Consider the following 11325-nt stretch of genomic DNA (forward strand, 5'->3'; position numbering starts at 1 on the left):
CATTGAGTTGTTTGACACAGACATTTATTAAATATTTTATGTTTTTGTTCATTTAAGTCCTCCATATTTCCCCCTTCAGCAAAAACTTGTAAATAAACCAACATCTTTATCAATTTCAGTCATTACAAAAGTAATCAAGAGTTTATGGCTCTTGCTTGTTTAAATGCAAACATTCTGTCTGTCTGTCTGTCTGTCTGTCTGTCTGTCTGTCTGTCTGTCTGTCTGTCATTTTAAACAAGATTATGTCAGAATCTGCTAATTTATTGAAGAAACAACTCAAACAACTGTCTTCTGGTGATGCTCATGGAAAACCCCCAGAGCTAAAACAGCACCAGTCCAAAGAGTGAGACAGCAAAGAGCAGAGGAACTGAGAGAGAAACGAGCCCACTGCTTCCAGCGTAGACAAATCCTGGAGGGTTGGAGGTAATTTCGCTCTGGATCCAGGACTGATAGCTGGACACACGCGTGTAGCCCTCTGGGCCACCTGGCGCATCGCATACAATACTGTAGAAAAAGCTCATCACTCCAGACTGGACCCACCTATCGTCATGTTTCCTGAGCAGTGGACCACCTCCGTCCCCCTGGACAGAGTAAAACCAGTTCAACCAGCATGCTCCCATCACTTTGAATAGGAACAGTCACACATTATTTCATTTAAAATTGCATGTTCATATCAGACTCACTATGCAGGGGCCACTTCCAGTGGGGGAGTTGGCGCATATGTGGCTACTCTTGATAACACCATATATTCTGTTACAGTCACTGTTGGACACCACTGGAACACTGACCTCCTGCAGAGGAGAGGAATCTGGAGATGGAAAAGAAAAAAAGACCCCCAGACTTTATTTCTGTCATTAGTAGAGGGTGAGTGAAGCTGACGCTGCCTTCCCAATGTCCCGACTGGGAAAGTCTCCCAGTTACCTGGTCCTCCATAAACCAGAATAGAAACAAAAGCTCCAGAGACAACCCACAGCCATCCCTCCATTCAGAAAAGGTCTTTTCCCACTGCGCATTATTGGCTGTACTACGTGACATGGCCGCGTTGGTTTTTCCAGAAGTCTTCAGCAGAGGGATTACAGACTCCCCCAGCTTTTGAGTGGATGTCATGGTTCCCATTTAAAAGGGGAGATGCCAACACAGCAACAACATGACAACATAACATAACGTGCTGTGGAGGTAACGGGAGGCAGAGGGACTCAGCACATCTGGACAGACTGGTGAGGACTGGCTCTGTTGTGGGCTCAGAACCATGGTGGAACTCCTGTCCATAGTCCCCTACAAAGCACTTTTACCAAGTAGGGAGGACAGGGACACCTGCCACAAAAGCTTTGACCCCCTGCACAACACTGTCCACCATCAAACAACGACTATAAATAGAGCTATACATTACCCAGTATGTAGATTTTCTTTTATGCTTCTGCTATGGGACACCCTAATTTTCTTTGGAATCAATGCGGTATTTCCAAATTTTAAGGTCTAAATCAGAGGTCCCCAAACTACGGCCCGCGGGGCCAGATACGGCCGCCTCCAAATTTGGCCCGGCCCCTGAACAATGCCAGAGATACATTTCTTCATATATGTGTATTTGTATTTGACCTTTTTAAACCTTTCAGTGATGGAGGGTTTGTCAAGTAATGTAGGAATGATGTCGCGGAAGAGGTGTATCCTGGGAAGGAAGACGTACTTAATGCCGTGAGTCTGTCAGTAAGTATAATCACTAGATGCATTGAAGAAATCAGGGGTAATGTATGTGCCCAGCTGCAGCAGAAGATAAAAGAATTTGACTGTGAATTTTGATTAGTGCTATTTATTTCCTGACTTTTTTCTGTGAAGAACCCAGAGAGGGTTATTTGGTTGTGTGTGGCTTTCTGGAAAACAATACATTTTTAAGTTTAGACACCCCTGCGATCGTCACACTTTTTCTGTTACAAACTGACCCTGGTCCCCCATCAGAGAAGGGAAAAGTTATGTGGCCCTCACAGGGAAAGGATTGGGGACCCCTGGTCTAAATCATCAAATCTACCCGAGCAGCCCACCATTTCAGCTCAGTCCTACAGTTCTACTGGCGGTAACAGCACCACAGACATGGCCGAGTCCTACCGTTGGTTTCGATCCTTCCCCATCCGGTGATCCAGCATTCTGTTCCAGGGTTGTAGTCGCTGCCCTCTGCTGCCAGACACACCGGTCTGATGTAGTTGGTGAATGCTACAGGAGCGCTCAGCTCCAGCAAGGCTATGTCGTTGGTTCTTGTCCGTTTTATGTACAGTGGGTGGATGACGGCCCGGCGCACCTCCCGGAGGACCTCATTAGGGCTAGAATTTGCTAAGGCAAGACGGCCGAGGTAAACTTTTAAAGAGGTTGCGGTCCTCCTTAAAACAAACAAAGAAATAACAGACAACAGATGTTTCTGGAGGTATCCCTTTAAACCAAATTGACACATGTGTAATATGACGTGACATCACAGGTCTGGGTCATGTGACAGCTTACCCATAAACACAATCAGCAGCAGTCAGAACCCACTGGCTGTTGATGAGGGTTCCTCCACATTTGAACTGACCCCACAGGTACAGGCTGGCCTGCCATGGCCACTCTCCGGGGGCGGCATCCTCCTCTCCTACGATCCTGCCGTTCAGGGGAGCGATACCACAGACTGGAGGGAAACCAGCACACAGGTCCAGTTTCACCAGCGTGATTTGTCATTTTGTAAAGGAAGGATCATCTTTTAGAATCAGAATTCTGAAATTTTTGCTATAGAATTTGATGTAAAAGTGAGGATTCTGTTGTGAATTTGGAAAAAATAACAATCCAAATGAATGAGCAAGAGCAAATGATGCAAATTTAGAAAACGTCCCTCACCGTCTATCTGCGCGTTGCTTCCTGTTGGGGAGACAAATAAAGAAAACAACTGTTACTGTCAGGAAACCGTGTGTGTGAGACCTAAAAATAAACCATTTCACCCCCTTTAACAAATTATTTCCATTACAAAGACAAAAAGATGATCAGAACCAAAACAGCACTGCAGCATTGACCTGTTAGCAGGAACGTCCCCACCAGGACTCCCAAAACCAGCAGCTTGACGTCCATGCTGAGCTTCTTCCAAACATGTGAGTGGAAGGAGTGAACAGATTATAAGGTTTTATCAGGTAAGGAGTGTTCTTGATGAAGAGCCATAAACCTGCAGACAGTCAGCACTACAGAGCAAGAAAAAACAGGGTTTGTTGCTCACGCTCAGGTCTGGGATGTTGCGGCTGAACACCGGGAGGGCAGCTCTACCCTCTGGTGCAGGTATGTTTGGTGTGGCTCCAACCTAACCAGGTTCAGGTTTCAGTCCTGTCCCAAGGAGCACCTGTCCAATGCACCTTAGTGCTGCCATTCCCAGCTTGAACTTTTGTACTGTCTCATCATGCTGCTTGAGGCTCCCCTCATATCAGGATCATCCATCACATCAACCATCAACCACCCCCTTGATCTAGTTCTGACTTATGGTGTTGAGGTAGAACACGTGTTCCCTCAGAACCCCCTCCTGTCAGACCATTGTTTGATCACTTTTACATTCATGATTAAGGATTCTTCTATGCTCAGAGCTCAGTCTCACTATAGCAGATGTCTCTCAGATAATGCTGTAGCTAAGTTTAAGGAAGTGATCCCTGTGCTGATCCCAGGACCACCGTGTGTTTCCCCAGGGATCAATCATTATAATCTTAGCCCTGCTGAGGTCGACTCTATTGCTGAAGGTGCAGCAACCTCACTGAGAACCACGCTTGATTCTGTTGCCCCCCTGAAAAAGAAAATAGTAAATCAGAGGAGGTGTGGCCCCAGGTATAATTCACATATCAGGACCCTCAAGCAGAAAGTGTGAAGACTAGAAAGGAAGTGACAGCTATCATGGAGCCTGGAGAGACCGTCTGGTAGTTTATAACAATGCTCTCCGTAAGGCTAGAACAGCTTATTTTTCTTCTTTAATTGAAGAAAACCAGAATAACCCCATATTTGTTTTTAGCACTATGGCCAAATTAACCAAGAGTCACAGTGTTTTAGATCCACGCCATGGATCGCCATGGACATGACAAACATCAGGAAGCTACTGACGCGGCATGATGCAGAAAAGTTAGTCCAGCATTTGTTACTTCCAGGCTGGACTATTCTTTAATTCTTTATTATCAGGGTGTCCAAACAACTCTTTAAGAAGCCTCCAGTTGATCCAAAATGCTGCAGCCAGAGTTCTGACAGGTATTGACAAAAGAGATCACATGACTCCTGTACTGGCGTCTCTTCATTGGCTGCCCGTTAAATTTAGAATCATTTTTAAAATTCTTCTTCTGCCCTACAAGGTCCTCAGAGGCTGAGCTCCATCCTACCTGGAGGAGCTAGTGACACCTTATCAGCCCAACAGACCGCTCCGCTCTCAGAATGCTGGTCTACTGGTGGTCCTTCTCTTTATGGTGTCGGACAAGCGCATGCCGTCCCCTCACAAGTCCCATTGTTTCACATGTCTCCCAGAATTGCAGCTGCATCATCAGCCCAAACTCCAGATCAAGCATCTCATCTTTGTACTGACACGTCATCATGTCCCCAGACTGGACGCCTCATTGCGTGCGTCTTCTCTCCTGGTCATCTGCGACTCCACGCACGGTTCGAGCTCTCATCAGTGAGTCGTTTTTGAAGAAGAGGCGCCTCAACGACGGCGGAAAAGTTCTTTCAATATCTCGCAGACGTTGGCGTTTCCAGTGGAATCAAACGTGTTAGAAATCTGTTATAAACATGTTTATTACCTGTTATATGACTCGATTTGAGTCGCGCCCTGTGCAACAGTAACGTCACTAACACCTGTGCTCTTCCTATTCACAGAAAAATCTAACTATAAGAACGCACAAGAAAGCTGAGATCATTTGCTCGAATATTTAGAACACACTGACATTACACATCGTACGGCTTTATCCATTTAATAGTTTCTCTTTTATTTTGGTATCTATGACTGGTTCATTTATTGAAGTCACAAACCGATAAAACTGTTGTCTGGAGACATTCATGGAAAACCCCCCAGAGCTAAAACAGCATCAGTCCAAAGAGTGAGACAGCAAAGAGCAGAGGAACTGAGAGAGAGACGAGCCCACTGCTTCCAGCGAAGACAAATCCTGGAGGGTTGGAGGTGATTTGGCTCTGGATCCAGGACTGATAGCTGGACACACGCGTGTAGCCGTCTGGGGCATTTCTTATTCCGCAGCCCAGGTTCGAGATAAAGCTCATCACTCCAGACTGGACCCACCTATCGTCATGTTTCCTGAGCAGTGGACCACCTCCGTCCCCCTGGACAGAGTGAAACCAGTTCATCCAGCATGCTCCCATCACTTTGAATAAGAACAGTCACACATTCTTTAATTTAAAATTCCATGTTTATATCAGACTCACTACGCAGATGCCACTTCCAGTGGGGGAGCTGGCGCACATGTGGCTACTTGTGATGATACTTCCATATATGTTGTTACAGAACTCCTGGGAGGTGACCTGAACTCTGGCCTCCTGCAGGGTCCTTGGATAGGGAAGTTCAACTGAAAAAGCAAAACAGAGAGTGAGACTTTATTTCTGTCGTTAGCAGAAGGTCGCCTGCTCCGTCATCACTCAAATCACCAAATCTACCCGAGCAGCCCACCATTTCAGCTCAGTCCTACAGTTCTACTGGCGTAACAGCACCACAGACATGGCCGAGTCCTACCGTTGGTTTTGGTCCTTCCCCATCCGGTGATCCAGCATTCTGTTTCAGGGTTGTAGTCGCTGCCCTGTGCTGCCAGACACACCGGTCTGATGTAGTTGGTGAATGCTACAGGAGTGCTCAGCTCCAGCAAGGCTATGTCGTTGCTTTTTGTCCGTTCTGAGTACCGTGGGTGGATGACGGCCCGGCGCACCTCCCGGAGGACCTCATTAGGGCTAGAATTTGCTAAGGCAAGACGGCCGAGGTAAACTTTTAAAGAGGTTGTGGTTATCCTTAAAACAAACAAACAACAGACAGCAGATGTTTCTGGGGGTATCCCTTTAAACCAAATTGACACATGCGTAATATGACGTGACACCACAGGTCTGGGTCATGTGACAGCTTACCCATAAACCCACTGGCTGTTGATGAGGGTTGCTCCACACATGAACTGACCCCCAATGTGCAGGCTGGCCTGCCATGGCCACTCTCCAGGGTAGGTGTTGTCCCCTCCTACGATCCTGCTGTTCAGGGGAGCGATACCACAGACTGGAGGGAAACCAGCACACAGGTCCAGTTTCACCAGCGTGATTTGTCATTTTATCAAAGTTAGAGAACATTTAGAGAACATTGCTCACCGTCTGGCTGCGCTCTGCTTCCTGTCGGAGAGACAAACAAACCGTGTGTGAGACCTTAAAATGAATCTGTGAGTCCAAATGGTGCCTGGCCTCTGAGGGGCTGCGAGTATCGGCTGCATAGCGTTCTGCAGATGTGCACCCGCCTCACAGCGGCTCCTACACACTCATTTCATCTTTACTGATTCATAATTTCTTACACAAACAGATGATCATCAGAAAGGAAACAGCACTGCAGCACTGGCCTGTAACCACGAAGGTCACGAGCACGACTCCTGAAACCAGCAGCTTGACGTCCATACTGAGCTTCTGCCACCAAACATGTGAGTGGAAGGAGGGAACAGCTTATAAGGTTTTATCAGGTGAGGCGTGTTCTTGATGAAGAGCCATAAAGATGAGATAAAGCCGCATTAATCTGCTGAATAATATGGGTAAAGAACATGTGCTTCCAGCTGTTAATAAAATAATGCTTTTTGGGTTATTTGTTCCAATAATGCAGCTGGAACAGAGCGCTAATTAGCATTAGCTTCTAATTGCTAGGGACTGAAATAATATTTATTGTTTTTAGTGTTTCATTCACGGTGTTTAATCTAAGAACACGTGACCTGTTCCCTCTTCCTATAAAACCTTCCCTTCTGACCTGCTCATGTGGGTGAGGCAGCAATTAAAGGTTCATGACGTGCACTGATGCTTTAAACTCCTGTAAAGTCCGGTCCATTAAGGCAACATGGAACTGGTCCGCCCGCTTGATGTGAGGGTGAAAAACGGACTTTAGCCAACATGCTTCCTCGTGCTTTAGCTTTAAAAAACCTGCTTAGTTCCATCACATCTCTCATCTCTCTGATATCAGCAGGAATTGTTCCATGATTGATTCCCAAGTTTCCATTTCCTGAGAAATTACACAATATTTAGTTTTGGACTTTCTAGTTTCATTATTGATGAAACGATGGGACACACCTGCCTGTCTGTCTGTCTGTCTGCCTGTCTGTCTGCCTGCCTGTCTGTCTGCCTGTCAGGCCCTGAAATGTTTATTTGTTGCTGTGAATCCAGTTTTGATCCAGCTGTGACAATTTTTTTCCATAAAATAACAGCAGATTTAATGCATAAATAAATGAGAATTTACCTCAAGGTCTGTGAATAATGCAACCACAGCAACTGAAAGAAAACAGGTTCTAATTTCTAACCTCTGCAAACAAGTATAAGATATAGAGACATTTACAGTGACAAAGCATGTTTACAGCTTTAAAATATTTGCATAGTTTGGGCTTCTTTTCGCCTTTCTGCCTTATTCTGAATCAATAATATCTGCTGGAGCGACACACAACCCTTCAGGTCCTAAAGTGCTCATTTAAACAGTCTTTGTTGGAGAACACAGAAGAATAAACACAACAGTTGTGTTGTCCCTGTGAAGACTAGCAGCTGCTTCTGACACAAATATGTAAAATATCATCAAAAGTTAAGACGATCTGGACCCGAAGACCTGCAGAGAGTCTATAAAGTGCATCGTGTTCCGTCTGTGACCAGAAGTGAGCGGATGTTTCGTATGTTCCTGTTCTGCTGCAGAGCCGCCGGGATAGAAACAAACATCCGGTGGACCTGACACACAGCTTAGAATATGAAGCTGTCTGACATTATTTGAGCTGGTGGTTTCATCTCTGGAGACTCAATAATAAAATCACTGTTGAATTTCTTCACAGAACAGAAAACTGAATCAGCATTCCATCATTTGGTCACTCTTATTTAGAGAAAAAGTCACAGAAAAACTGCAGAAAGTGGCTGATTCAGTCCCGCCACTCTGCAGTCAGAGGGGTCATAGAGGTCAGAGGGGTCATAGAGGTCAGAGGGGTCGGGGCTGATGCAGCCCTGCTGTCTCTGCACTGAGAGCTGGACTGTGTGTGGACTTTGTGGGACTCCAGTTACCCAGAGAGGCCTGAGCAGCCTTACGGTGGGCCAGCCTGTGCGTGATGGAGAACCCGGAGTTTCCCTCCAGCTGAGACAAAATCACGAGCACCTGCCTGAGAGGGGAAAAATGTACATGATCATCTCTCTACCCAAGAAAACCTCCCTACCGATACTCGTTGACCCCAGCGCCCAGGCTAAGAAGCTAACAAACCTCCACCTTTGGATCATTGCTCGACCTAAGATCATTTGTGAACCTGTGCAGAGGAGGGATGCTGTCGATGGCTTTGAGGCTGCCGCGCGTGGACACCACGTTGAAGCTGTCGCTGCAGTCACATGACACGTGCAGGTGATGCCTGGGGTGTCTGTTCTCCACCATCACGATGAGGCCCGCCCACCCGTGGGTCAGGTAGTAGCAGGTCATCCCCTCTCGCCCCTGAGCAGCATTTACGATCACCAGATAACGGCGGCGCTTCAAACATATCAGAGAGTCGAATGAAAGGCGGCGATACCTCGTGCCGTTCTCCTTTAGCCTCGGTCAGCTGGATGACGGCGTCGGCGATGGTGGTGCTGGAGGCCGTCACCTGCTCCACCATGACGAGTCTGCTGCTGTAAACCACCAGCGTGTAACCGGGGGCCTCGGATCTGCTCCCGCAGGCTGCAAACACACAGCGCGATCAAACGGCGTGCTGCAGCCAGGCGGCATAACCGTGGACGGCGCCGGTATTACCGGTCCCCTCTAGGGAGGGGGCGTGCCAGTGATTGAAAGCACAACACAACACAGCGTATTCGCCGGGCTCCAGCATGACGTCGCAGCCCACAAACCTCCTCACGGCTCTCCGGCTGTGAGCGAGCAGGCGGCCCACGGTCAGGGCGCCGGAGCTGTCGAAGGAGACCCGGAACACCAGCAAGCACAGGTCCAACAGGTGGCTCTCTGCTGTGTCCCAGCGCCTGATGGCAACCAGGAAAAAGCCATCATGTTGCGTTCAAGCGGCATCGTTTAGAGTGTTTTCCGATGGTTCCAGCACCAGCTCGACCTTGTGGTCTGACGGGCTGGACTGGAGTCCTCGTACCTGCTGTCCTGCTGGAACAATGCCAGTTCCATGGTGGTTCTCTCCAGCACTGTGACGGACACCACCGCCACTGGAGCATCAGCGCCTCGTGGGAAAACCCCCGGAACTCGGACCTCCTGCCAGTCCGAGTGAATCTTGCAGATGTCCACCGAGTCAAAGTACCTGCAGGAGAACCTTCGTCAGGGAAACCGATTTCAGGTTTGCTCAGACAAACTTTTAAACCTCCCCAACCTTATAAAATCTGAGAAGTCCATCCAGAAGAGGCCATCCTCAGCTCGCTGAGGGCAGAGCTCCCTCTTCAGGTGTGGAGGCCAGTCCGGCCAGTCGTCCGACCAGGGTCCGGTCCAGGAGAAACGACCCCAGGGGTTCCTCAGCTGCAATAATCTGAGCCAGGAAGCAGGTGGGAGGAGTGAGTGTTGGACAAGGAGCTGTGGCTCATGACAGGAACGCTGTGTTATCACCACCTGTGAGCAGTGACGACTCGCACATCCAGAACAGAGTAAGCGTGTCGCGGACGCAAACCCAGAGACTCGTACTCCAAGTCATCCACCTTCATGTTTCCGCCTCCACAAGACGCCCCCATCAGAAAACTGGAAGTTCAGAAATGACATTTTAACTCCCCTGCATTGGACGGCAGCCTGGTTCCGATTCTGTCACATTCATCAAAAGTTAAGACGATCTGGACCCGAAGACCTGCAGAGAGTCTATAAAGTGCATCGTGTTCCGTCTCTGACCAGAAGTGAGCGGATGTTTCGTATGTTCCTGTTCTGCTGCAGAGCCGCCGGGATAGAAACAAACATCCGGTGGACCTGACACACAGCTTAGAATATGAAGCTGTCTGACATTATTTGAGCTGGTGGTTTCATCTCTGGAGACTCAATAATAAAATCAACCACACCCTAGATCTAGTTCTGACTTATGGTGTTGAGGTAGAACATGTGTCAGTGTTCCCTCAGAACCCCCTCCTGTCAGATCATTCTTTGATCACTTTTACATTTATGATTAAGGATTCTTCTACCCTCAGAGCTCAGTCTGACTATAGCAGATGTCTCTCAGATAATGCTGTAGCTAAGTTTAAGGAAGTGATCCCTGTGCTGATCCCAGGACCACCGTGTGTTTCCCCAGGGATCAATCATTATAATCTTAGCCCTGCTGAGGTCGACTCTATTGCTGAAGGTGCAGCAACCTCACTGAGAACCACGCTTGATTCTGTTGCCCCCCTGAAAAAGAAAATAGTAAATCAGAGGAGGTGTGGCCCCAGGTATAATTCACATATCAGGACCCTCAAGCAGAAAGTGTGAAGACTAGAAAGGAAGTGACAGCTATCATGGAGCCTGGAGAGACCGTCTGGTAGTTTATAACAATGCTCTCCGTAAGGCTAGAACAGCTTTTTTTTCTTCTTTAATTGAAAAAAACCAGAATAACCCCAGATTTCTTTTTAGCACTGTGGCCAAATTAACCAAGAGTCACAGTGTTTTAGATCCACGCCATGGATCGCCATGGACATGACAAACATCAGGAAGCTACTGACGCGGCATGATGCAGAAAAGTTAGTCCAGCATTTGTTACTTCCAGGCTGGACTATTGTAATTCTTAATTATCAAGGTGTCCAAACTCCTCTTTAAGAAGCCTCCAGCTGATCCAAAATGCTGCAGCCAGAGTTCTGACAGGTATTGACAAAAGAGATCACATGACTCCTGTACTGGCGTCTCTTCGTTGGCTGCCCGTTAAATTTAGAATCATTTTTAAAATCCTTCTTTTGACCTACAAGGTCCTCAGAGGCCTAGCTCCATCCTACCTGGAGGAGCTAGTGACACCTTATCAGCCCAACAGACCGCTCCGCTCTCAGAATGCTGGTCTACTGGTGGCCCCCCTTCTCTTTATGGCGTCAGACAAGCACATACCGTCCCCTCACAAGTCCCATTGTTTCACATGCCCAGCGAAATCAAACGTGTTATAGACCTGTTATAAACATGTTTATTACCTGTTATATGACTCGATTTGATTCGCGCCCTGTGCAACAGTAACG

At 47.6% G+C, this 11325-nt stretch overlaps 3 protein-coding genes across 4 annotated transcripts; all 3 read right to left on the bottom strand.

The window, feature by feature from the left end:
• Positions 1-11: 11 nt before the first annotated feature.
• LOC105419451 (serine protease 33-like) lies at positions 12-3109 on the bottom strand. The gene is made up of 6 exons (XM_029836958.1): positions 3030-3109; positions 2857-2877; positions 2488-2650; positions 2101-2369; positions 684-808; positions 12-581 (listed from the first exon to the last, which is right to left on the bottom strand). The coding sequence occupies exons 1-6, from the start codon at positions 3082-3084 to the stop codon at positions 321-323; spliced, it is 894 nt and encodes a 297-aa protein (XP_029692818.1). The 5' UTR covers positions 3085-3109; the 3' UTR covers positions 12-320.
• Positions 3110-4749: 1640 nt separating this feature from the next.
• Positions 4750-6624, bottom strand: LOC101067365 (testisin-like). The gene is made up of 5 exons (XM_029836700.1): positions 6570-6624; positions 6097-6238; positions 5714-5982; positions 5410-5549; positions 4750-5307 (listed from the first exon to the last, which is right to left on the bottom strand). The coding sequence occupies exons 1-5, from the start codon at positions 6622-6624 to the stop codon at positions 5047-5049; spliced, it is 867 nt and encodes a 288-aa protein (XP_029692560.1). The 3' UTR covers positions 4750-5046.
• Positions 6625-7869: 1245 nt separating this feature from the next.
• LOC115250030 (calpain-15-like) lies at positions 7870-8738 on the bottom strand. 2 transcript variants are annotated; one of them, XM_029836960.1, is made up of 2 exons: positions 8438-8738; positions 7870-8339 (listed from the first exon to the last, which is right to left on the bottom strand). In XM_029836960.1, exons 1-2 carry the CDS (start codon positions 8645-8647, stop codon positions 8265-8267), a joined length of 285 nt encoding a protein of 94 aa, XP_029692820.1. In that variant the 5' UTR covers positions 8648-8738; the 3' UTR covers positions 7870-8264. The 2 variants fall into 2 exon arrangements, with proteins under 2 accessions (XP_029692820.1, XP_029692819.1); XM_029836959.1 differs by having other exon boundaries at positions 8481-8735.
• Between the last annotated feature and the right edge of the window lie 2587 nt (positions 8739-11325).

This window comes from Takifugu rubripes, chromosome 5 (genome assembly GCF_901000725.2).
Source record: "Takifugu rubripes chromosome 5, fTakRub1.2, whole genome shotgun sequence".
Classification (NCBI taxonomy): domain Eukaryota; kingdom Metazoa; phylum Chordata; class Actinopteri; order Tetraodontiformes; family Tetraodontidae; genus Takifugu; species Takifugu rubripes.